Consider the following 27,512-nt stretch of genomic DNA (forward strand, 5'->3'; position numbering starts at 1 on the left):
GACCTTGTGGACGTGCCCATCTGCCCTCTGATAACATCTTACATAAAGTGAAGACCTTCTCTTGCAAGAGGAGGGTCGGGTTCTCATTCAGAGGTCAAGACCTCCAACCTTCACGCATGGTTTCTGAAAGGTTGAGATACAAGGATTGGGACCTCCCGGATGACGTAATGGAGATTTTGCTTTCGTCCAGAAGGCCAGCAAGAAAGTTCTTATACCGCTGTCGTTGGAGCAAGTTCTGCAGCTGGTGTAAGGAAAATTATGTAGATCCTTGTCGATGTGATACATCTTAGATGTTAACTTTTTTATTATATTAGGCAAATTTGGGGCTCCAGATTGGAACAATTAAAGGTTAACTAGCAGCGCTTTCCATATTCAAGCGCGCCTCAGAGGAGGATTCATATTTCAAAATACCCTTAATGCCGTTTCTAAAGGGACTTACTAACGTGTTTCCACCAACTCCTTTCCGAGTCCCAACCAGGGACCTTAATTTACTCTTATCATTTCACGTTTCGAGCTGCATTCCTGTCCATTAAGGATACTAACACTCAAAACTATTTTGTTGTTGCCATAACTTCTGCCCGCAGGGTGAATGAGTTGCAGCAGGCCTTCTCCTGTAAACCTAAGTTTACCATTTATTTATTGGGATAAGGTTGTTCTAAAGGTCAAACCATCATTGTTACCGAAAAATGTTTCTCATTACCATTTAGCACAAAAGGTTGTGCTTCCGACTTTCTTTCCACCACCTCACCCTAGCAAGGAAGAGGAAAGACTTCATAGGCTTGATCCTAAGAGAGCTCCTTTTATAGAATGTCAAAATTACAACATGACCAACTGTTTATTGGATACACAGACATAAAATTGGTTTATCTGTTACCAAACACACACTATTGAGATGGATAATACTGGCTATTTCAGAATGTTACAGGCTAGCTGGAAAAGATCCCCAGAAGGCTTAAATGCTCATTCTACTAGGGGCAAGGCAACTTCCTCTGCCCTTTAGAGGGGAGTTCTGATAAAGGGTATCTGTGAGGCAGCCACCTGGTCTACAATTCATACATTCACGAAACATAGTTTAGATACCTCAAACAATCGGGGAAGGTTCGGGAAGGCAGTTCTATGCTCTATCCCTGACAAGTAATAAAATACAAAAATGCATACACCCTCCTCCAAAAATATAATATTGCTTTGGGGAGTCTATCATAAGATGAGGAACGCGTAGAAGGATACAATACATTCAAAGAACAAGTTACTTACCCTCTGGTAACTTTCTTTCAATTGGATGTTCCTCCCACGTATTTCTCATCGACCCTCCCAACCTACCCCGCTGTAGAATCTGCAGACAGTAAACTGCACTTTTAGAGTCTGATAAAATAAAGGCACTTAAGGGCGGTAATCCTGCATATTGGTGGCGTAAAAACAGAACTGAATAACGGGCACTGCGCGTGGTATATGTACTTGACTGTGACGTCCACCAAGACGGAGGCCCTCGAGGGACATCGGTTTGACAATGTCGATGCAGAGCACCCTCTGCCGAGAAGAACATTTTTATTTTGCTGAAGCTGGATAGGAATATCATAAGATGAGGAATACGTGTGAGGAACATCTAATCGAAAGAATGTTACAAGGGCTAAGTAACTTGTTCTTCGAAAGTAGAGCAGTATTTTCACAGGCAACACCTTTGAATGGTTAAACATGCCTGGTAAGGTCGTTGCTTGCGTAAGCTCTGCGATAATGTTTCCATTCAGTGCGCATTTTTGATTGTGAACACTTTGTTTGAGCTGCAGCATATGATCATACATGTCTGTGGATGAGTCGATGCATTTTATTATAGAACTAATTGAGTGAGAATATATCCTTATACTGGATGTGCGCAAACCTAATTATAAAAGTGGATGAGGGTAAGTATATTTGTGTGAAGTGTGCAGCAGTACTCGGGAAAGAAGGTTGACTTCTCACTGTCCCCTAAAACAAAATTGAATAGTTATAAAGGGTGTCCTCACACACTGCGCTCACTGCTAAATTGTAAAATATCAATTGCAGAAGTCTTCTGTAAACCTTAGGTGTTTTCAGAAACCATGCTATGAAACAAACATTCCTAATATTCAAAAAACATCTTGTATTTGAAGGTACATTGAATCTCACCAAAAGCAAATGATATTGCTAATCCATTCCTAAAAGCTAAGGAATGTTTTACAAGATATCATCATGTTGCAAAGAAACACTAAAAAACTACTGAAAAACGCCAACACGTGTTTCAACCCTCTTGTGTCGTCCTCAGGGCGTATAAGTATTGAGTTACTAGAGTCCAAAGACAAATATTGATGACATGGACATATATTGTTTTTTTAAAAAAAATGAAAATAACAATAACAATAAAAATTAAGTGCATCCAGTTCCAGAGAACAAAAAAGGGGTGGGGAAGGGAAAGAGAAAGGACTGTTATTAGTTATTATGTTTGAAAGCCATGTTGAAAACAGAGTTTGAGACTCAACATTGAAATACAGATAGAGCAAAGCTAATTAGATAATTCTAAGGTTCATAGTTCTATGTCAGTGCATTTCACATCATACATTTGGTAAAAATCATGATTGTGCGCCAGTTATATGTCAGTTAAGTGTTGCCCTTTTTGCACCATGTGGTCTAGGCAATAACCCTTTTAAAAACAGAATCAACAAAACAGAAATACTCGCTAAAAATGTATCAAGTTAGAACGACTATGCAAGAAAGATATTAATAAATACTGGGAACACGTATCCCTCAGACTATCTTAAACAAAACAAGAGGGCTCAGAATACTTATTTTTCCTGACCTCGCACACCAAGATGACCAAGACCTGGCAGCAGATTGGGAAGCGACTGTCACCCTAAATTCAGAGAATATGATGAAGATCTTAATCGCACATGTGGAATGTGAACATGCCAGGGTAACCGCAGAAATTGATCAAATTAAAACCGAAATCTCGGAAATGAAAAATCCATTGGCCACTAAAGAAAAGAACTTTGAAAAAATGCACACCATCTTCGGAGAATATCAGGACGACATTAATCTATGTAAATTTTAGAAATGTAATCGAGATGGTAAAGGCTACCTTAATGATCGAGTCTACACTTTTCAACCTAAATATGATGGAGATCAGTCATTAATAAAAACTCCCACAGTGACACCAGTCGCTTCCGACGAAGATTCAGAATCTGAACCTGTAAATGCCACCGCTGAAGACTTGGAACAAGAATCTACTTTAGAACCCGCATGCCATTTTAGAAGAGGTTTCTTAACTGAAATTAAAAGGTACAAAAAGGGAGACCAACCAAGCTACATCCTAAGTAATAAACAGGTTCATTTTCAAAGAACTGCCCCTTTAGGGCCAAATACCTCAACGACTCTAACCATCTCATAGGAAGAAGAGGAGCAAGGCAAGAGGGTACATCAGCGATACAAGCAAAAGATTCACGAGATCCAGTCTCAAACATCCCAAGAGCAAACCAATACTAAAAACATAGTTAATAACCTATCTGATAAATATCTTTCTAAACAACAAATGGCTGTTCTTAACCTTGGCCTTTTTTACACCCAGTGTCACATCAGACATGACTGAAGTACAAATCGATTTATACAAATTCACGAGGAAACTTAAACTCAAAATATTCTTTCATAATAAATGTACCTTTTTCAAACCCTCAGAAAATGTACCACCAATTAGTACTAGGAGCATTCAAGAGATTGAAAATATTCACCTACTTGCTAATCTAGCAAGTGAAAACGGTCAAACTTTAACTGAAATCCAATGAGAGCTGGGGGTATATCAACGGAATATGGATATCATTGAACTTAAAAACAGATCTAAATTTATGCCACCACCAACTGGGGACAATGCTATTGAAATCTTTTATAGATCAATTGCAAAGGAAATGCATCAACACATTGGTGCTCAATACAAAAGATATAATAGCAAGAAAAATAATCTAACTAAATCTGAACGCCTAGCACTTCAGGATCTGTCAGAAGACAGTTCCATTGTTATTAAGGAGGCTGATAAGGGTGGCAAAATTGTGATTTTGAACACATCAGATGACATTAATATGGCCCAAGAACATCTTTTCACACCAGAGTGCTATCAGAAATTATCTAGTAATCCTACTGTTCAAACTGTCAAAGAATTGGCAACATTGATACAATATTGGTATAACCGAGGACTTTTGACTTATGATGTAAAAGCTTTTCTGATTTATTCCAGACCCTTGATGCTTACTTTAAATTTCTTGCCCAAGGTGCATAAACCCTTTACACATTTACCTACGGTAAGACCTATTATGAGTGGACAAGGAGGGGCCACTGAAGGACTAGCAGAATATATCGACTCAAGTTTCAAACACCTAATACCAGAGATACCAGCTTATCTTAAGGATACTACCCATACTTTACAAATCTTGAATGATTTTATCTGGCATCCACACTATTTTCTTGTTACTCTAGATGTTACTGCTTTATACACATCTATTGAACACACTCTGGCCCTAGAGCCAATTGACTATACCTTCAGGACATCTTCGCCCTCACATGCCATGCATGTGGAAATGCTTAAGAGCTTCTTGGAATTCACTTTGCAACACAATCAGTTCATCTTTAATGTAACTATTATTCCCAAACAAAAGGTATCGCTATGGGGGGCAAATATGCCCCTTCCTTAGCTAACCTTTTCATGGCCTATTTTGAAGATTACCATATTTTTCAAACCAACCCATTTCGTCATTATATCACAATTTGGAAAAGATATATTGATGACGTTTTTGTCGTTTGGTCTGGGAACCAAGATCACTGACTCTTTCATGCAATATTTGAATCAAAATAATTTTGGTCTTAGCTTCACAGACCATATAGATGCCACATAGATAATGTTCTTAGATTTACAAATCAATCTTGCAGACAATACTATCCAGACTCTCACTTATCGGAAGGAAACTGCTGTTAATGCGATATTACACGCAGGAAGCAGTCACAGACAAAGTGTCATTAATAACATCCCCAGAAGGGAACTTTTGAGATCCAGAAGAAATTGCTTTCAGGATGACATATTATTGCAAGAATGTGAGTCGATTAGAACCAGATTTAAAGAAAGGGGGTACCCAAGTAAAATTGTCAATAAGGCAGTAAAAGATATAGAACGAGTTGGACGTTCTACTTTACGAACTGAGACGCAAGAACAGAGACAAACTAAAACTTTTCCAGCACATGTTAATTTCATAACCAAATTTTCTCAAGATTCGAAATTTTTATTTCATATTTTGCAAAACACTGTCACCTTCTATTATTAGATCCAGACCTAGTCCAATACATTTCTGAGAAACCAAATATCATTTTTACTAAAGCACCAACTCTGAGAAATCCACTCAGTCCCTCTTTTTAAAGATCTGGGCCCATTAGACAGCAGAACTGGTCATCAGACAGTACTAAACTAGCTGTTTTTCACAAATGTGGAACATGTATAGTTTTTGTCAATTTGCGCTTTCACCCACCAAAGTTTTCACTTGCCATGGTGGCTTACAAGTCAAGATTATGGACTTTATCAATTGTCATTCCAAATTCATTATTCACGGGATCCAATGTGTATGCAAGAAAATCTATATTGGCAGCACCATCCGGGAATTGCAAGTGAGGATCCGTGAACAGTTTGCCAACCACAATAGCCAGGATGCTAAACTTCCATTTGCCTTACATTGGCAAACATGTTATCAATCCGATCACCGCAAGGACATTAAATTCATCGGGCTTAAACAAATTAAACACCATGCGAGAGGAGGTGACAGACAACTTACCTTACGACAACAGGAAGCACGCATGATTTGTAAATTACGCTTTTTGCAACTTGGCTTAAATCAAGAACACAAGCTTAATGTATTTTTATGATTTTATCAACCTGTTACTCATGTGCTATAACGATTTACAGTATAACATGTTTATGCCATGCCTGTACAACTCCCAGGCATTTGAGCAGCAACCGGTTATCAATATGATGCATTTAATAACATATTAATCTTTGGAATTTCCTGTTTTTGGTTTTACAAATCAACACATACATGGATTTTCTTGCTAAACCGGTGTCTCTGAAGGTTTGGGTGGCTTTGCCACCGACAATGATGTCCTCATTTACCAAGGTAATACTCAGACTATCAGACCTTAGACGTTTCTTGATTCCGTACCTTCACCCTCACACTCGTTGGTTATTTTCTATCTCTTACACCATTTATTTGGATCGTCAAGTTTTTCTGTTACGCAGCGCCACCCTCCATTTACATATTCTTGTACGCGGCAAATTGATGCACACCAAAGCTGCCAACCTGGTCATTTAGTTCGGAATACTTGAACTTCAGCAGTTGCCTTACAACCATATTTAAATTGCCAGGAAACTAGCGGTCCATGGGTTGCTATGCAACACACTGTCACTCGATCTGTTACGTGACTAAAAGTCACTTTCCAAATTCAATTTCTTATTAGATCGTGAATACTAGTAGAATGCAGTATAACCCTGTTCTTTGACACATTCATGCACTGGGTCAGTAGACTGAGAACTTTAGTTGCCCGTAATGCTAATTAGCCCTGAGCAACTGAACTCGTAGGATTCGCTCAACCATTATATTCAACTTGTCTGACAACTAACATTTCGAGTGTTGCCATGCAACACAGTCACATGATACATCACGTGACCAGAAGTGTTATCTGCTCCATCACGCCTAATAGGCTCACAGGAGACAACGCCCCTGTTCTGAAGCCGGCGTCTCATGAACTGCAACGAAGCAGACTTTTGTTTGCTCACAACTATTCGATTTAACTGGTGAGCGCTGTTAGTTATCTTTTGTGTGCATTCATATCCAAATAATTAGTGAGGATATGCTTTGCCTGCACACTGATTCTAATATTTATATCTGCATCTCAAAACCATCACATCCGTGAAATGTAATTCATTCCATTTTTTCTAGACTAGTCTTGGAATTGGCACATCCATAATTAAATATATATTGTTCCAGACACTCCTCCAACGGCACTTAAAACTTTCGATGCTTTTATGACCCTATTAGAACGTTTAAATGGCAGGTAAGCGACCTTTGTGATTTGAGGCCCCTCCTAAGTAACAGCAACATATTCAAGTAGTCCCAAAACTGTTCATGTGCCTAAAACTATTAATATTTTTTCGCTAACATTTCCTACCCCTTCAGGCGTGTAGAATCACTTTTCGAACAGTAAATACACAACAAGAATATGCTAAATATTATGAAGTGGGACCTTACCTTAATCACGTATTCTACCTTTTAGGACTATTCAGGTACCCACGTTTACGATTTCCTTCAAACTGAATTCATATGCACAGTGGTTTGGGTGAAGATACGCTTTCCAATGTTATCCTTATAACAGCGTATCGGCTGACATATAACTGGCGCACAATCATGATTTTTACCAAATGTTTGATGTGAAATGCACTGACATAGATCTATGAACCTTAGAATCATCTAATTAGCCTTGGTCTATCTGTATTTCAATGTTGAGTCTCAAACTCTGTGTTTTCAACATGACTTCCAAACATAATAACTAATAACAGTCCTTTCGAGGGGATTGGGTCCTCCGACGTATTCCATATCTATGACATGTAATCACCACAGCTGTGCTGCTTCGGAAACTTTTCCGGCGTCTGCGTCCTGCGTCGATGACGTCGATGCGCCGACGTCGAGGACCTCCTCCGACGTCCAACGTCATCCGATGTGATAAGTAGGACGCACGACGCCCGTAGCCTCAGTTGTAGTTTTTTCCGCAAACGTGTTGCTTCGTGTTTCTCGGTTCTAAGCCTCGACTCTTTGGAGTTCTGTTCTTTCTGGTTCTTCGAACCTGTTCGTTTGTGAATTTCCTTCGGCGATGTCTTCCACTTTGTCTTCAACCCCGCGTCCGGGCTTTAAGAAGTGCGGGGAGTGTGGGTCCAAGATGTCGGTGACTGACTCGCACGACGCCTGCCTCTGGTGCCTCGGGGAGGCCCACGACACGGATGACTGTATCGACTGCCAGTCGCTCACGTCCAAAGCCTTACGCGAACGTAAGAAGAAGTTGTCGGTAGGTCGGGTGTCCAAGCCCCGGAAGTCGAAGTCGGCGGGGCTTTCGACGGATGATTAGAGGGGTGACTCTCCGCGTCATCGTCGGAAGTCTCGTCGGTCTTCTTCTAGGAGTGGGTCTCGCCACTCCTCAGCCTCTTCGAGGCATTCTCGGAAGCACCGACACCGGTCGCCTTCCAGGTCCTCTTCCGAGGATTCTGCCCGGCACGTCGGTTACCCCACCAGCCGTGCGACGCCGGAGGAATGGGCTTCCTTCGGGAAGAAAATGTTGGCGATTCTTGAGTCGCAGGGTACTCAGCCGTCCGCGCCCCCGAGTGGGGTCGGCCGTGAGAGGTCGAGAGACACCGCTCGCAAGAGTGGTCGGCACGAGTCACGGGAGCGGTCCCGTTCGGACAAGGAGGCTCGTTCTCGCCGTACCCGTTCCAGGTCCCGGTCCTCGACGCGTTCGAGACCGTGTGCTCCTGTGAAGTCTTCGAGGAAGACATCGACGTCTGAGGCGTCGAGGGCGTCGACAGGCTTTCTCGAGGCTCCGGCTTCGAGGAAGTCGTCGAAGCCGTCGACGATCAGCTCGTCGAGGGACACGCTCGGGGCTCCGGCTTCGAGGGCTGTGTCGACGCCGCCGATACTGGAGGCGCTGCATCTGACGTCGAGGCCGATTTCCTCGACGTCGAGGCCGATCCTCTCGGCGCCGTTGCCGGTTTTCTCGACGTCGGCGCCGATTCGCTCGACGCCATCGACGCCTTTCGTGTCGGAGGTGCCCCATGTCACGGGTGTGCCCTCTAGGAAGGCTCTGGTTAAGAGCAAGCACTCTCGGGTGCCTTTTCGCCACCTGGAATATATTTCAGAGGCGGATGATGATTCTGATGGCCTGGTTCCTAGTCAGGTGCCAGATGAAATTGTCTCGGGCCATAGTCAGTTTGACGATTTGAGGCAGTCACTGCATGATGCCAGTGGACTGGACACCTCTCAGGAGGTGGAATTTTGTAGGCCTGAGCCTGGCTCCCATGCCGATTCCTCGTACCGGCGCCTTATGGCTAGGGTCTGCTTGAAAAGGATGTCCGTCAGATCATCCTGCACAAACTCCCCTGGGGGAGCAGACCATCCCAGATACTCAGAAACCCTAGCCATAAGGCGCCGGTACGAGGAATCGGCATGGGAGCCAGGCTCAGGCCTACAAAATTCCACCTCCTGAGAGGTGTCCAGTCCACTGGCATCATGCAGTGACTGCCTCAAATCATCAAACTGACTATGGCCCGAGACAATTTCATCTGGCACCTGACTAGGAACCAGGCCATCAGAATCCTCATCCGCCTCTGAAATATATTCCAGGTGGCGAAAAGGCACCCGAGAGTGCTTGCTCTTAACCAGAGCCTTCCTAGAGGGCACACCCGTGACATGGGGCACCTCCGACACGAAAGGCGTCGATGGCGTCGAGCGAGGTTGGTCCCCCAACTGACCCGGTACTGCCGTTCCATATAGCTTTACAGAGAAGGGTGGCGGCGGCTTGGACTGCTCCGGAGAGTCTCCCGGCGGTGGGCAGATCCTTGTCGCGTAAATACCGTCCAGCCAGTAGCGACCCCTGCTACTTGACCAGGCACCCCACTCCGGAAAGTTTGGTGGTGCAGGCGGCCATGGCCCCGGCAAAGCAGGCGTCGTACCCTACCATCCCTCCTGATAGGGACGACAAACGTTTTGATGGCTGGGCGAAGAAAGTGTTTTCTTCTGGTGGTATGGCGCTTCAGGCGGCCAACTCCATTTGTGCCTTGTCATGTTTCACGCACACTCTGTGGAACTGTGTTGCGTTAGCGGCTGAACATATTCCCGAAGGGGATGAACGGGATGGTTTCCTTGCTATGGTCCAGGATGGTAAGGATGCCATGTGTGAGTCCGTTCAGTCGGGTCTGGACTTGGCTGAATGCGTCAGTAGGTCCATGGCGGCGAGCACCGTGATACGCAGGTTTGCGTGGTTGCGGAAGTCGGGGTTTGCTCCTGATGTGCAGTCCCGGCTCCTCAACATGCCCTTTGACGGTGAACACCTTTTTGGCAGCAAGGCTGACGAGAGCCTTGAGAGGTTGCAGACCTCAAAAGCTGCAGCGAAGTCGTTGGGCGCTGCAGTTCGCCAACCTCCGCTTTTTCGTCCTAGGGGACAGCAGTGGAGGGGTGGTTCCTTTCGCTATTACTCGTCCTTCAGTAAAGCGAGAGGAGCTGGCAGTCAAAGAGGCCAACGCAGGGGTACCAGAGGTGGACGACAGGGTACCCGTGGTGCCAAGGCCGCTCGGGCAGTTGCCTCTTTGCCCTCAGGTAACGCCGCAGCCGCTCCTACTTAGTCATGAGGCCATGTCCCATGGTTCGCCGGTTGGGGGAAGGCTGGCGCAGCATCTTGTAGAGTGGCAAGCCATTACTTCAGATGTGTGGGTTCTGGAGATCATAACCCACGGCTACTGTCTTCCCTTTCGGCACAGGCCTCGCGACAATCCACCGGGGAACCTCTCTTTGGAGTGTCCGGATCCGCTCCTTGCGCAGGAAATTCAAGCCCTGCTGGAGAAAGGCGCTATAGAACTGGTGCCTGTAGCGGAGAGGAACAAGGGATGGTATTCCCCTTATTTTTTGATTTCCAAGAAAGACGGGGGATTGAGACCCATCATGGACTTGCGCGGTTTGAACAAACTCCTCAGGAAGGACAAGTTCAAGATGGTTACTCTCTCTCAAGTCCTCCAGGCCCTTCAGCTTCAGGACTGGTTGGTGTCACTCGACCTCAAGGATGCTTACTTCCATGTGCCGATCCATCCCAAGCACAAGAAGTACCTGAGGTTCGCGGTTGGCGACTCGCACTTTCAGTTTCGGGTCCTGCCGTTCGGATTGACCTCCGCCCCGAGGGTTTTCACCAAGCTCATGGTGGTGGTGGCAGCGCATCTCAGGCAAGGGGGGGATTCACGTCTACCCCTACCTGGACGATTGGTTGATCAGGGGGAGCTCTCCCGAGCAAGTCCTGGATCATCTGTCCGTCACCTGCCACTCCCTTCACAGGCTGGGCTTCTCCCTCAATTTAAAGAAGTCCCATTTGACGCCAACACAGAGGCTCCAGTACATCGGAGCAGTGCTCGACACTTCCCTGAGGCAGTGTTTTCCTCCCCAGGTGAGGGCTCTTCACATTCAGCAGATGGTACACAAGTTTCAGCATGCCCAGACGCTCCCAGCGTTCGAGTTCTTGAGGTTGCTCGGCCTCATGGCATCCTGCATTCTTCTGGTGCCAGAGGCTCGCCTGCGAATGAGATCTTTGCAGTGGGCACTCAAGACGCAATGGTCGCAGTCCTCCGGCAGGATGTCGGACCCGGTTCAGGTGCCGCCCTCGGTCGCCCGGGACCTTCTGTGGTGGGCCGTCGAAGGCAACTTGATGAAGGGGGCTCCATTTTGGCTTCCCTGGCCGGAGGTGACGATCGTGACGGATGCATCCCTCACGGGATGGGGAGCTCATGCCAACGGGCTGACAGTCAGCGGTCGTTGGTCTCCGTCGGAGTCCAGACTCCATATCAATCTGTTGGAGCTGAGGGCCGTCAGGCTAGCCCTGAAGGCTTTTCTGCCGACTGTGAGAGGAAAGAATGTCCTGATCCTGACGGACAACACAGTGGCCATGCACTACCTCAACAAAAAGGGGTGGGCAGGGTCTCTTCCTCTGTGCAGGGAGGCGATGCAGCTCGAGTTCTGGGCCATCCAGCAGGAAGTTTCGATCTCGGCAGTTCATCTGGCCGGAGACGAAAACGTGACGGCGGACGCTCTGAGCAGGCAGAGCGCGATCTCTCACGAGTGGGAGTTGGCTCAGGAGATTCTCTTGGAGATCTTCGCCCTTTGGGGGACCCCTCAAGTGGATCTCTTCGCCTCCAGTGTCAACCGGAAGTGCGAAAGGTTTTGCTTGCGGGAATTTCCTCCGAAAGGAGCCTTGGGAGACGCGTTCGTGGTGGAGTGGTCATTCCCGCTGCTGTACGCGTTTCCTCCAGTCCCCGTCATCCCGCAAGTGCTGCGGAGGTTACGGAAGTACGGTTCCCGGATGATCGTCATTGCTCCGGCGTGGGCTCGGAGGACGTGGTACCCGGACCTTCTCGACTTGTCCATCTGCCCTCCACGTCGTCTTCCCTACCGAGACGATCTGCTCTCACGGGAGGGGGGTCAGGTTCTCCATCCAGAGGTCGGATCCCTCAACCTTCACGCTTGGCTTCTGAAAGGTTGAGGTATATGGATTGGGACCTCCCTGAAGACGTGATGGAGGTGTTGCTTTCGGCCCGTAGGCCAGCAACGAAGTCTCTGTACCGTTGCCGTTGGCGTAAGTTCTGCGACTGGTGCAGAGTTCGGAATGTGGATCCTTTTGCATGTGACATCCCCATGGTTCTGTCCTTTTTGCTTTCTCTGGCCCACAGGGGCTTGCAAGTGGGTACCATTAAAGGTTACCTGGCGGCGCTGTCCATCTTTAAGCGCTCGTCTGAAGAGTGTTCTTACTTTAAAATCCCTTTAATTTCACAGTTTCTGAAAGGGCTCACTAATGTGTTCCCTCCGTCACCTTTCCTGGTGCCCGGTTGGGATTTAAACCTTGTTCTTAGGTTTCTTATGGGTGCTCCGTTTGAGCCTTTACATTCTTGCCCTTTGAGGCTGTTAACTCTGAATACTGTGTTTTTAGTTGCGGTTACTTCCGCTCGCAGAGTGAGTGAGTTACAGGCACTTTCAGTTAAGCCACCCTTCACTGTTTTCACAAGGACAGGGTTGTCCTTCGAGTTCGTCCTTCTTTTCTTCCGAAGCTAGTGACGGAATTTCATTTAGCCCAGAAGGTTGTTCTTCCGGCATTCTATCCTCCTCCGCATCCTGGTAAGGAAGAGGAGAGGCTCCATAGGCTTGATCCTAGGAGAGCTTTAAGTTTTTATGTTTCACGCATGTCCCGGGTCAGAGTGGATGATCAACTCTTTATTGGTTACGCTGGAAAGCGTTTGGGGCAAGCTGTGACGAAACAGACTTTGTCCCGCTGGATTATTTTGGCCATCTCGGAGTGTTACCGCTTGGCGGGTAAGGACCCACCTGCTGGCTTGCGGGCCCATTCTACCAGGGGTGTGGCTGCATCTACTGCCCTGCAGAGGGGTGTTCCTATTCGCAACATCTGTGATGCAGCCACCTGGGCTTCAGTACATACATTTGTACGGCATTATTCCCTCGATTCCATCAGAGGGCAGGATCTGGCCTTTGCAAGGCGGTCCTTTGCTCTGCTATTTGATTGGCTATTCTAAATTTTTGCTTCTAAATTCTTTCCCTCCTCCTTGTTTTGGTACTGCTTTGGGAGTCTGTCATAGATATGGAATACGTCGGAGGACCCAATCCCCTCGAAGAACAAGTTACTTTCTTACCTGGTAACGTTCTTTCGATGGGATGGTCCGACGACGTAGTCCATATCGCTCCCGCCCTGCCTTCCCCGCTGCAGAATTTCTTTGCGATTGCAGCTTACGTTCAGCAAGGCTTTGTCTGACTGGCAGTTGACTTATGTCACACGTTCTGGGGGGAAAAAACTACAACTGAGGCTACGGGCGTCGTGCGTCCTACTTATCACATCGGATGACGTCGGACGTCGGAGGAGGTCCTCGACGTCGGCGCATCGACGTCATCGACGCAGGACGCAGACGCCGGAAAAGTTTCCGAAGCAGCACAGCTGTGGTGATTACATGTCATAGATATGGAATACGTCGTCGGACCATCCCATCGAAAGAACGTTACCAGGTAAGAAAGTAACTTGTTCTTCTCTTTCCCTTCTCCTGTTCTTCCCCACCCCTTTTTTGATCTCTCTGGAACGGGATACACTTCATTTTTATTTTTGTTATTTTCATTTTTTTATTTAAAACAATGTATGTCCATGTCATCAATATTTGTGTTTGGACTCTAGTAACTCAATTACTTATACCTCCTGAGGACGACCCAAGAGGGTTGAAACACGTGTTGGCGTTTTTCAGTAGTTTTTTAGTGTTTCTTTGCCACATGATGATATCCTGTAATAGATTCCTTAGCTTTTAGGAATGGATTAGCAATATCATGTGCTTTTGGTGAGATGCAATGTACCTTCAAATACACGTGCTTTGCTGTCTAACAAAAAGGTGTCTTTGCAGTGTTCTTTTATAAGATTTTTTTTAATAAGAAATGTTGGTTTCATAGCATGGTTTCTGAAAACACCGAAGGTTTACAGAAGACTAATTTAGCAGTGAGCGCAGTGTGTGAGGACACGCTTTATAACTATTTGCATTTTATTATAGGACAACATTTTCACATACACACTTGTATTTTTACAAGAGTAATTTAAGTGTTCAACATACGTCCCACGTGCCAGGTGCAACCCATTTAGATATGATTTATTGTGTTTTATCGTTCAGTATTTCATGCTTGTTGTTGGATCTGTAAAGTTGAGATCAAAGACCAGGCTTAAGAGGTTGACAGATCTTCATGCTTTTATTTTCAGGACCTAAATCGCCGAAAATCCGAAACATGTATTGCATTTAAAAACAGGATCTTTGGTCACTCAAGCTCTTAAGTCACATAATGCGCTAAAATTGCTCTTGTGCTGTTTCTTACAGAGTCACAATGACGACGACCTGAACATAAAATAACAATTGGTCAAAGGTATACCATACTCTAAATAGCAAAACATAGCTAATTATATCACTAACCTATGAGAACAAAATTTTGTTGCCTGGAAATTACTGCAACATTTAAAACAGTTAGGCTCAAACCTTACACTTGCAAAACTGTACAAATGGGCAAAATGTGCCTATTTCTCTACCCATGTTGTCAGATTGATTTTAATAATGCTGACACAAAACACATGCTCATATCCTGCAGCAATATCAAGCTGCTATTGGTCCAGGTTTCTTCAACTAGATCTACTTTTGCAGGAATAACATTGGGGATAATAATGTTTCCCAGTAGTACTGGGCGTAATGGCTAATGGAGACACCAGGGCCTACAACTTAATTTACACTCTATCTATCGGCAGATTGTGGATTCATTATAAAATTAAACAACCAAAGCACTGAATACACCAAGTGTAATATGTTACCAGTGGGAAGCACTATTTTGAAGTAATCAAGGCAGGCTAACTTTTTGGAAAGGCTTTTTGGGGTTAATGGCACAGCATTTTGGTTAGCTACTTCCAGTACTGTTTCAGCCAATAAGAAAATGAGAATTTGTAACGCTCACCTGATTCCCGTAGAGGCGCCGGTCTTGACTGGGCGTATACCGTATCTTCAAAGGTGATGTGTAACACACGGCTGGCTCTTTGGGCTGGACCTCTGTGCACTGTATGTCTGACTCGAAGGGTAAGATGTCTGCAGATAGAAAATATGGGATTAAGGAACTGGGTTATTGAATGTCTCTCTCTTCTTCCCTTTCTCTTCTCCTGTAGAACCCCAAAGGTTAACGCTCTCACCTTAGGTAAGTGAACGCCGTGCTCTCCATCTGCCTCGGGGCAGGGTGCTGTAACCAGTTTCTTCACTGGATAAGGGGAGCAGGCCTCTTGACTTCAGAGGACTGCTGTCCGTCGTTTACTGCACGAACGGTAAGTTTCGAGTAATTCTAATGTCTTTAGTAATGATGTTTCTTGTTTTGCAGGGTTCCGGCGATGGTGGATGACGGGCTGAAGTGAGTTGAAGATGGAGCCCGTGTGATGAATAGAAGCGCCTGGAAGCACGTAAGTAAGCGCTTGTTGCTTGCTTCACGATGCGCTCTAACTGTCTTTTTATTTTGCAGGTACAAGTTCGGAGCGGCTGCAGGGTGCCGGAATACCCACTGGGTTAGATGTGGAAAGGAGTAATGGCACGTGAGTATTAAAGTTCCCCAATGTCTTTAAACGCACCTTGTTTTGTCTTTCAGATGCGGGATGCAGCGCCGAAGGCCTCCGGAGAGTGCGAAGAGTTGGTAAGCTTTTGTCTTTCAGATGCCGGAATGCAGTGTGAAGACCTCCGGAGCGCACGAAGAGTAGGTAAGCCTTTGTCTTTCAGATGCCGGAATGCAGTGCGAGGCGTTGGTGACAGCCGATGGACCAGGTAAGTGAAGAGCTGTCACTGAAGACCGTAATGCTAACCTGTTCTTTCTTGTCTTTATAGGTGTTGCTGAAGACTGGATTCAGGATGGTAAGCCTTTTTCCTTAGGCCCAGGATCAGATGCAGAAGACACGATGAGCGTTCTGCTGCAGAGGATGCAGAATAACGCAAAGCAAGATTCATCCATCGGGTGTGGTTTAAATAGCCTCCTGTAGTGCTTAGGTGTCTCCTTCCACAGCCACGCCTAGGTAAGAAAAGAGTTCCTGCTTTCCAGAAGAGTTCCAGTGTTCTGAATCTAGGGAGTGGCTCCTGCCCCACCCAACAGGAAAAGTAGTTCCAAACAGAAGAGGATCAGAGGCTCAACTGGCAGGCAAGTAAGCAGCATGGTCTGCTGCAGGTAAGTCCACCCAAGCATTATGAGCCCGGCGCTTCCAGCGCTGGGACTGGGCATATTTATGAGCCTGGTGCCACTGGCGCCAGGACTGGGTCCAAAAGGTCCCAATTGGGACTGGTTGGCACTCGGAACCTGGGTTATGGATCTGCTTCCAAGGGAGTTGGGAAAACCCTGACCTTTTGGAAGCAGAGATCATGACAGAATTGGATGAAACGCCTTGTACCATTGCTTGGCTGGCCCACCTATAACTGCAATAAGGGTAATAATTGTGTCAGTTGTATTTTGTTAACGTTTTTTCTTGACTCAAGCAGAGCTATGCCCTTTACATTGCTTTTACTTTCTTTGAAAGTGGTACTAACCTTTGTAAATATATTTTGTTTAAAATATCCTTCATAGTAACCAGTATTTTAGTTTTACCATTTAAAAAAGCAATAACCTTACCCGAACGTTGCTCAAAGGGACACTAGACACTTCCTTTTATATATAACAATCTAGCAAGTAACATTTGATAATGTACGTTGTTAGGCAGAAACCTGTGCAGTTCCCTTAGGAACCACTGCAAAAAGTTTAAGACCACAGGAGTAAGCAGTAAACCCAATTGGTAGCAGTCTGCACCACCCAGATTTACCTGGTAGCTGTGGCTGGGCAGTCGGACTTCTCTCAAGAAGAGTTAGGCAGTATACAGAGTATACACAATAGGGCTAAAATACAGTAGCACAAACAAACACTTGACCAGAGCTTTGGTATAAAAGTATATAATTATTTATTTAAAAACACACTTGTAAAAATACACTGGCACTAATATGTCAAGCAAGTTCAAACACAGTCACTATAAGTATATACACCTCCCTGGTTAATTATTCGACAAGTCTAGGTTAAGACACCACTTATTTAGCAAAACAGAGGTGAGCGCATAACCGTAGATGGCACTCCGATAATTTGTTAAAAAGGGAGAGAAAAGGCAGAATAGGAAAAACACACAGTACCAACACTTAAGAAACCACAGCAAGTCAAAAAAGGCAGGGTCTACTGTAGAGCAAAAAGTTCATAGGCCAGGCCCACTCTTGGAGAGGGCAAGGCGGAATGTGCCCAAGATCACACAGTGGAAATGCACTCAGTCTTTGCAGAAAAGTCAAAAGAGGTTGGATCAAGTCAGAAAGGTAATGTTAGCAGGTCCGAGGTCACCCCAGGATAGAGAGTCAAGGATTTACGAGACACCTTGGACAGTCTGTTGCAAGGGAGACCAGGCGGGACACAGTACCTGAAATGGTGAGAAAGCTCCAGCGGGGGCAGTCGTTCCTGGCAGTGGGTGCAAGTCAGAGCTTCGTCCAGGGGAAGAGATGATCTCGACGTGGAGGAAAGCTGGAGGTCATTGCACTGCCAGGGAAGAAACCAGCCGCGGAGTTTCCCGGTTAGAAGCTACGACCCTTTTATTCGCGGTAGTGGTGAAGCGTGGCTATCTGGTCGCCGGGGTGCTTGGCACGGGCGATTCGACCACAAGACGATCCAGGAAGGCGAAAAAGGCGAACTGGTTGGTCCCACCAGCTCAAGGGGAAGAAGACTCTCCCGGAAGAAGATCTCCTCTGTCGTCGGGGAAGTGGTGAGTTTGTACAGCAGGGCTCCACCGGTGGTGTTGTCGTCGTAGATGGCTCAGCTTCTCCCCTCTTCGAATTCTTTAGGTCCTGTGGCGACTTCTGAAGTTCCAGTCCCCAAAGCCCTGCTTTTATGCAGCAAAACCCCCATTCATCAGCCTAGCTGTCAATCGCACATGCTCAGTGGTGAGCCGGGCGGCTCACCACTGGGCCAATCACACAAGTGCGACTTGAGTTGCCAAGGCAACTGAGTCCAGGGTGCCTAATACCCCTCCCACACATCCTGTTGACCCCAGATAGAGTGGCACCATTTGGAGGGCTTCTGTGGAGAAGCCCACCAAGAAGTGGAACAAAGGGCTCGACTTGGGTTAGAGTTTCAGAGGCGAACACAAACGCCATTTTAAAACCGAGTCCTGCCAAAAAGACCCAACCGGGGAATAAATATTATTAAATAAATAACCCGGCAGTATCTTTAACATTGCACCAAGAAGTGGTGCGTTTAAAATGAATGGGAAAATCCCATAGGAAATATTCCGGTGGAATATTTTGCGTGGTATCCACTGCCACCAGCCAGAAACTCGACAAGGGGGGACTGGACAGTGCCCCCTTGGAAAACAGACCCAGGGGCAATCGAATTACCCCTCCCAGTACTTCCACAATATGATGGTTTGTACTGGTTCTGTTCACAATTTGAGACTAGTAAAGCCAATGGTGACTTTACATGCCCTGGGAGACAGTAGTCCGTCCCAGGGTATGGCGTCTGTTTGGGGGTCACTATGACACCCCTGTGTTACTGCACTGAGGGTGCTGTGTAACACACATACCAAAAACACATGAAGCCCTATGGAGTAAAAGACCCCATAGCCCATAAAACACATTACATAGTCAAAGGACATCCTCAAATCATGCCTAAGAGTGGGAGAAAGAGAGTCTCACTCTTAGCAGGAGAAAAAAATAAACCCCAAAAATCCAGCAAAGCTGCTGGGGGACTCACTAGGTTTGGGACATTAACCTTAACAGAGAATTCTCCCTAACATACGTATGAAACTGCAGGACACAAGTTTGAATTGCAAATTTGTATTGGTTTAAACTGCACACTGATTTTATCCCAATTCATAAAACCTCCCAGAGCTAGAGACATAGTTGAATTAGACAATAAAATGGAACTCCATCTCGCAATTTATTTTTACAACAAAAGTGGCGTTTGGAGTTGCATGTAAAGCGTAGCATTAGAGGCGTCACAATGAGACCGTGTTTCAGAGGGTTGGTTATTCTTTAACTAATGCATATGCCATTTTAGCAAAAAGATTATTCAAAGCTCTTATATCCTTAGGGGTAAAGAGGATCCAAACAGTAGTTGGAGATGGAGGGATTCTTTGCAGTGCAGCCTTGTGATCCTGGTCAAACAGCATAGTCAGTTAGCTCTGTAATCCTGATGAGGAAAGCAATACAAATAACAGAAGTTAGAGAAAGATACTTTCATTACAGTATATCTGTTTAATCTTTGGCAATTAGTATATTTTGAACTCCTTTGCACCATAACGATGCAGGAAAAGGAATCCGCTTGTGATTATGGAACGATTCAATGTAGTGAAATTTGGAAAGCAGAATGTTCTAAACTAACGACAGGCATGCAGAGTAAAGTAGTCCGCCCGCAAGCCTGTGCTAGGGTTGGTGGATTCATTACAGTCCAACTTCGTAATCTTGGGCAAACCGTGCATCTATAGCTCCTGTGTTGAAACCAAGGAAAGAAGTGGAAGCAATCAACGTTGGAAAGTAAATGTATTATTGCAACCTTATGATTTTGGTCAGTCTATATTCTGAGCTTCATGCACCATTATGAAACCTTGCACACAATACTTTGTAGCAGGCTTTCTTCTTGTGTGTCGGTTTCCTCCTCACCCACCCTTCCTAATAACACTTCCTACAGATAGGCAGGTGTGCATAAAATGCCCCAATAGGGAACAACGTTCATGGGGAATTTCGGACTGTGGGAAATATTTCAAACATTGTAAACCATATTTATTTGTCCACCCTTGGATTCCACGGTTCTAATGAGCACAGGCATTGGCGTCGGGAAAATCACCTTTCAGGTGAGCTTAATGAAATAAACAAATGACAGGAAGACTAGAACACAGAAGTTTTAATGAATGAGCTCTTTTCGTCTCTCAACCGTTGCTCCTAAACGGTTGCCCATTATTGTGTACCAGGGACATTTGATGTTGTTTTTAATAGTAAAAGTTAAAACATTTAGACAATAAGTAAACTGAGACCCCCAGAAATAAAATGATTTGCACAAGGTCAAAACCCTTTGGTCAAGAAGAGTCCCAGATTAGGATCAGAATTTTCTGTTCCAAAGTCTGCCACTTGGCACGACACTGTATCTCCTCCATTTCATCTCTGAGGCAGCTTTTTATTTGAAATAGCAACTTATACTCGTCTCCAATGTATTCATTTCAAAACATTCTTACATTTTTCAGATTAGAACGTGCAGAATATGGGGAACAATATTTGGACAAGTATTGACATTTGGAATGAAATCAGTGGCATTATTTCACCAGATTTATAAGGGTCTTGGAGGAGATATTCCACAACCTTTCACCCCTCAATGACATTACGGGTATTGAGAAGTACCAGAAACAGCAGCATGTTAATGAACATGAACTAAACATGGGCACCAACACCAAGCTATTACAACTACTAAAACCTAAAGAGATACTGACTTTTAACAAATCAGTGATCTAATAAGTTAATTCGATGCAGCACACACTGGCTTCAAGTAGCAGCCTAAGGATTGTAATTGCTAAACCAATCCGATGAACAAGATTGTAATCTGGTCCTTCTGTTTCCCAAGTCTATGATTTTGCCACTAGACCTCACCTCTCCTCACCAGGCGTTTTGGTGTACAACTGTGCTTGGTTTGCTCACGTTCAAAATGTTTTGCCATATGGTGAAGCTTTGATTAGAGCTGCACCCCTTTCCCCTCAATGGAGCAACGTTTGACAAACGTGCGTACAGGGAGCAAAAATATTGTGCCCAAGATGACTTCATTTTGTTCCCCTCCGTCTCTTGTTTCATCTTCTCTTATTAGAGTTACTTCCCTAAATAGCAGGGAATATTCAAAGGGATCCTTGGTTTGTAGGAAATACTTTCTTTGATGGATGAATTTGCAGGACTGAAGACTATGCCTAACCCCTGCCTTCATTACCTGAGCCTTGAGAGAGTTATTCGCTCTAGACTCATTGCCTTTCACACTTGAAAGGTAGGTTTCTGTTACTTAATCGGCCCCTGCTCTTTCCTCCGTCTGTAAATTAAAATGGTCCACAGCACCCCCTTACCGTACCTTCAAAACTTCTGCTTCATGACAAATGGTAAAAACAAATATTTAACTTTTTTTCCTAGCTAGTTGCCATAGGTACAATGTAGGTGTGTTCATGTCAATAGCATATATTAGCTTGGCCTTGGCCCTAGAATACTTTTCTGAAACCTGCGTTAGGTAATGGTTTATTTACTGTGACGATTTGCCAGGTCTCATCACTTCTTCCCAGGGGGGGGGCTTTCATATGAGGCTAGGGAGGTGAGGCCACTACCTGATAGTCCCCCTAGGGGTGGTAATATGCAGGATGACCTCATAGGGAGAAGGACATGCACGTGGGGAAAAGCCTGGATAAAACACTGTCAGATAACCCCCTACCCTCATGGTCAACCTTTTCTCCCACCATTGATAGTGGAACAATGTGTTAATGTAAAGCTATGACTGACAAATGTAAAAAATACTGGGATGAAGAAGAACATGGGAAGCATATGGAGGAACCTTGGGTGCTGTGCTGCAGTGTGTGTCAGCACGAGAAGCGAACTCCAGGTGTGTTTCTTCACTCTATTGCTTGGAGGACATACCAAACCTCCAAAGGCTCTACTCCCAGCAGAGTGCAGCGGTGTGCTGCAGTATGTTTTGTTTGTTGGAGTGTGAGTGGATTCAGAGATACCTCTGGCTTTGTGGCGATAGAGGCTCCCTACAACCGGTAAGAAAGATAGTTTTACCCTACTTTGTAATCGACTGCTGGGCTGAGTATTGGTTAAAATCACACCACATTGACCTTTATCAAGTTAAGACCTTGCCACTCTAACTGGAGTGTTGGCCACCGGGACACCCCTTAGCTCCCCGTTCGGTGCTCATCCTTAGTACTGACCCAATATCCCTCATAATATAACTCCTTCGCTTTCTTCATGCCAGCTGCTTTATGAAGCAAAAATTGGGACCCTGACCCCTTGGGTACTTCAAATGTGACATTTGGAGAGGAGGCAATATCTAATACCGAAGGCTCCGGATTCGAAAGTATCTAATGACTTGGTTATTAATTCAGCGCTAACCAACCTTGTGATTGCCGCCACCATTACAAGTTGCATCATTCCTCTGGTTGCTCCCGTTGATGCATTGGTCAGAGGGACTAGGTATGCCCAGGTACTAAATGCACAAGAGAGGTCCCCAACGTTGCCACTAACTATATTGATTCAGCAGGTCAGAGTTGAGGACGGACTTGAGTAATGGAGGGGAGGGTACCAACTCATACCAAAAAGCTCCCTCCCCATCTGTTTGAGGTTTAACACTACTAAAATGCCAGGTGTAGTAGAAGTAACATCAGTCATCCCCTTAACCTGGTGATAGCACATGACCTAGATTACATCACAGTTGTAAACAAATTACACCATTTTAAAAAGAGATGTTACTCAAAAGGATAAAGGGATGTTTTCATTGCCAACCATATCTGAACAAGGGTGCCACCTTCATGTGCCAGGGTCTCATTCAATATTTGTCCGGGGAAAGCTAGCCATTGCGCTTTGTTTTATAATGTTATTGTTTGTGATGCTAAATTTAGCTCTGTAAATGGACTATCTCTCTAGCAATAGAAATGCTTTAAAAATAGGAGGTTAACTCTTGTATTGTCTTTTCATTAGCCTGATCGTCTCAAAGTCTTTGGGGCTCAAACCAGACAGCATGATGTTCCGGAAAGAAATGTGCCATACCGCTCTACGAAAGACTTTGGTCATATAAACTCTGGGGTGACCCGTGAAGAAAGGCCTTTCATTGAAGAAAGGATGCCACCTGAAAAACCCAGAGTGGCTTTTCAACACCCTGCATCTGATGGACCTGTCCTAGGGAACACATATGGGGCTGCAGCTGTTTCATCAATGAATGACAACTATTATAGAGGCCTGTCCAACACCCTTGGAGAAATGGTGGCTCCCAGGTATGCCATAATACGTTTTAAGAACTCAACTCGGAATGTCATGCATTGTACAGAATGAAAGATATATGCCCAAGTGGAGTCTTGCATTCCGTATTTCGTGTGGTCTATTTGGGACAAGAGCAAAACATGTTAGCAACCTATGTAGTCTCTCTGTGGAGACTTTCAAAAGTGATGACAAATCGAGTTTCACAATGAGGCTCTTTATAGAAGTAGCATTACATGCATAGGACTGTCTTCGACAAGGGTAATCTGGGAGAAGTTCGCAATAGAATGGAATAGGAATTGGGTAGAATTTGGAAGTAATGTAAGCCTCGAAGTCGATTCTTTTTTTACTATCTCAATTTACATTTGCCTTGAATAATCTCGTGGAAAATAAACATTTCTCAAAAGTAACGGAAAAATAAAAACTCCAAGGACATGAAAGTAGGAGAAAGAGGGTTTGGGAAAGACGGGAAGAACTAAATAAAACGTGTAGTGCATAGGTAGTGGTGTATTTAGGCTTTCTGCTGCCGTAGGCCCAACCAAGTGCATGCACCCCCCACACCCAAAAACTTTAACACTCCCCTTTTTCATACGTTCTCCCTTCTTCAGGCTCCATTCCTTTTTATTCATCTTAGTCATGAAAGCACAAAAAGGATTTAACCCCTTAACGTTTTAGGGTTGCTCCCCACTGTGATGAGCATGTTTTGACTTTTTAAATTGCTTTTGCAACAGTTATCTGTAAACTATGCTGGGAGAATATTATTTTTGTCTGAAAGTAAATGTTTTTGCACAAACACAGAAGTTTAACTGCCAGTTGACCAGAGCAGATTTGCAGGCACACTGGTAAGTTGAATTAGCAGGTCGGTGAGCCAATGTGAGCAGTAATGCCACAACAAAGCTCTCTTCTTACGGTACATCTTTAATTACTAATTTCACATACACAATGGCATACAAATCACGCTCTTAACTTATGCAACTGCTTTTTTAGACAGTTATCGCTATATTTGTGCAGAAGCCAAAACCTACTATTCAAATTCTATAAGGCAATTTCACTAAGATCACATAATTCTAACTATGTGGCAAAGCTTGGTTTATTACAGGGGTGCTTTCTTTCCAGATTCTAGATCTCCCTTTACGATTGACAAAACAAGGCTGGCCTGTTCAGAGACCCCAGATCACATTTAGTGAAGTAGATGTTGTACTGTTCCAAGAAACATGGTCCCAGGATGAGATGAATGTTGATTGTTTTGTCTCATACCAGTGGTTGGCGAGAAATGAGCAAGGGAGAAGCTATGGCAGGCTATGTATTTCAGTTGAAACATACCTGGAGAGTGTACAGGTTGCTTTGACAACCCCAGTTCCATATGTATTGGCGGTTAAAATCCTCAGGCTGGGCCAGGTGGACCTCTTAGTTAATTTTTACAATAGTCCCCACAAACAGTATGGAGAAAAACGTTCTGGGTGTGTTGGCTCTTGCCATGGAGGAGCTTTCTACTAGGCTCCATATGGTTAATGTGTGTTTGGTATTGGGAGGCGACTTTAATGTGAAACTGGGGGGGTGGACTGGAAGATAACTTGTACGATAACACAGAAGACGCTGTGGCAGGGATATCCCCTCCCGTTACGATGGCCACTAGGCTCTGTCCGGAAAGGTTGCGTCTCTGGTACTATCTCTGAGTGGGGACTGCGGTCAACAAATGGGTGGCTGGGTGGGGACATTCCTGGCAGAGTAACCTTCTTCTCTGCAATGAATAGCTCAACATTTGATTATTTTTGTGTGCCAGTTGAGCCCTGGGGTCTCAAAAAGGGTTCAGGGTGTTGGATAATATCAGTAGTGACCACTTTCCCATCAAACCTGAGATTAAGTCAGCCCCAAGGGTGGACAGGTTGAGCCCCTCGAAGTATCCCTAGATACATCCCGGCATAGGCTCAAATGGAAGGAGGATAAGGATGATGATTTATTAAGAAAGAGGGTATTATCAAGCTCACATGAACTTGAGAATCTGTCGGGGAACCTGGTGAGTGAAAATATACTGGAGGAGTTTGAAAGCATACTGGCCCTGCTCTCCCAGGTATTTTCTTGTGCCCCAGGTAAACGAGGAGGAGAGCGAAGGGAGGGGTGGTTTGACTCTGATTGCAAGAGGGCTAGGAAGAACCTCTTCCTTACTTTGGGTAGCATTGGATCTCCCAAAACCGCCATCATAGGTGCTAGATCCCACTATACGAAAACTCTGGCCACCAGAAAAAAGGGAATCGAGGAAGATGCAGCGGAAGCCTGCATGGTAGCTGCAAGGGATGAGGGCTCCAAATTATTTTGGGAGATGGCCCAGAAGGGCCCATACTATAAATTTAATATGGACATGCCGATTTAATAATATTTTGGATAAAGCCTGGATGCACCGTTTTTCTACCTTATACAGTGTGGGGAGTATGGCTGATAATGTGGTCTAGTGCCAGCCCCGGATGTAGTGATGGGATGGGCACTGAGGTAAGCATTGTTTTCTCAGTGGACGAAATAAAGCAGGCTATTGGTTGCCTGCGCTGTAACCGAGCTCTGGGTCTGGATAATGTCCTGGCTGATATGGCTCTAGATCTCTGGGCACCCGTTCTTACACAAGGGTTTAATGCAATATGCGCGAGTGGGGCCATCCCACCCTCATGGTCCATGGTGGTTATCCAGCCAATATAGAAGGGATCTCATCCTCCACTGCTTCGTACAGACCTATACTACTTTTAGATTCTCGGTTTAAAATATTAAGTTGTCCCATTCTGGCCCGACTTGACGACTGGGTTGTGAGTAGCAGAGTTCTCTCTCTGGTCCTACTAGGATTTAGGATTGAGTCAGGGCTACCTCTCCTTTAAGGGCTAAGCAGGGGTTAACATCTATCTAGAGTCTAGTGGGAAAACATTAGCTCACACACTAGTGAGGCACCCAATATTTAACAAAAATTACATTTATTCTGATTAAGAAAAACTAACTTTAAAACAGAACAGACACATGAAAGAATGAGTCTGACAAGTCTTGCTACGAGTCATGCATTTAGTCCTGATCCATGTAATATACTGAAATGCATCTTGCACTGTGAAATGTCTTGATTTGGTCTTCATGTTCACACAAAAATACCATTTGTTTTCATATCATACTTTAATGTACAATTCTTTGTACATCAGACTGTCATTTTTTCATGTGTCTGTTCTGTTTTAAAGTTAGTTTTTCTTCATCGGAATACATTTATTTTTTGTTATATATTGTGTGCCTCACTAGTGTGATCTAATGTTTTCCCACTAGACTCTTGATAGATGTTAACCTCCGCTTAGCGCTTGAAAGGAAAGGTAGCCCTGACTCAATTCCTTCTTTTCATTGTTACTCCCTCACGAGTCAGGCCCCCCTTTACCAAGAAAGAGGGTACCAGAGCCTTTTTTGTTTATGCCTACTAGGATTTAAGCCAGGGCTGTGTATTGCTGAGCAGATATTCAACCTTTATTTGGTAATGGCACATTCCCTCTACTCGAAGGAAGAGCCCATTTATTTGGCATTCTTGGATCTGAGCACGGCATTTAACAGTCAACCGTGCCAAGCTGTGGGCCATGCTCAGGTTCATGAATTGCCTGGGGCCCCTGGTAAACCTTTTGGCCAGGTTGCATTGCCCCACGCAAGCATGTGTCAGGAGTGGTGCCAATGGGCATTGCACAGGTTCCTTTCCATTTGAACTGGGGGTACACCAGGGATGTGTGTTGGCAGTCCTACTTTTCTCCTATTTATAAATGGTCTCCACAAGCACCTCTTAAAATCTTCTCCTGATATCCCAAAAATGGGTGGCCAGTTCCTACCGGTCTTAGTGTATGCCGATGACTCTGTTTTGATGGCACACACACCAAGAGCTCTGCAGGCACTCATTTCGGAGTATGCCGTCTTTATGGCAGGGCTTGACTTGGTGGTAAATGCAGCAAAGTTGGCGGTGATGGCCTGTTGGAAGGGGAGATGGAGGATTAATTTTAGGGCCATGTACTGCAGGAACAGTGTCATCCACAGGGTCGACTTTTTTGACTACTTGGGGATCACATTCTCCATCAATGTTGGTGCCATGGCCCATGTATCTAAACCGGCCTGGCAGTTTAATCAGGCCTTGGGTGGGGTCTCC

General features: G+C 45.0%; 1 protein-coding gene across 4 annotated transcripts in view; it reads left to right on the top strand.

Moving 5' to 3' along the window:
- The window catches only part of CSPP1 (centrosome and spindle pole associated protein 1), a 1,841,309-nt gene that overhangs the window by 928,416 nt on the left and 885,381 nt on the right, over positions 1-27,512 (top strand). For all 4 annotated transcript variants that reach the window (XM_069621145.1, XM_069621146.1, XM_069621148.1 and 1 more), the window contains one exon: positions 23,096-23,388. In XM_069621145.1, coding sequence (XP_069477246.1) covers positions 23,096-23,388 — 293 coding nt within the window. The remainder of the gene's footprint in view (positions 1-23,095; positions 23,389-27,512) is intronic.

This window comes from Ambystoma mexicanum, chromosome 5q (assembly GCF_040938575.1).
Source record: "Ambystoma mexicanum isolate Mex_15411 chromosome 5q, UKY_AmexF1_1, whole genome shotgun sequence".
Taxonomy (NCBI): domain Eukaryota; kingdom Metazoa; phylum Chordata; class Amphibia; order Caudata; family Ambystomatidae; genus Ambystoma; species Ambystoma mexicanum.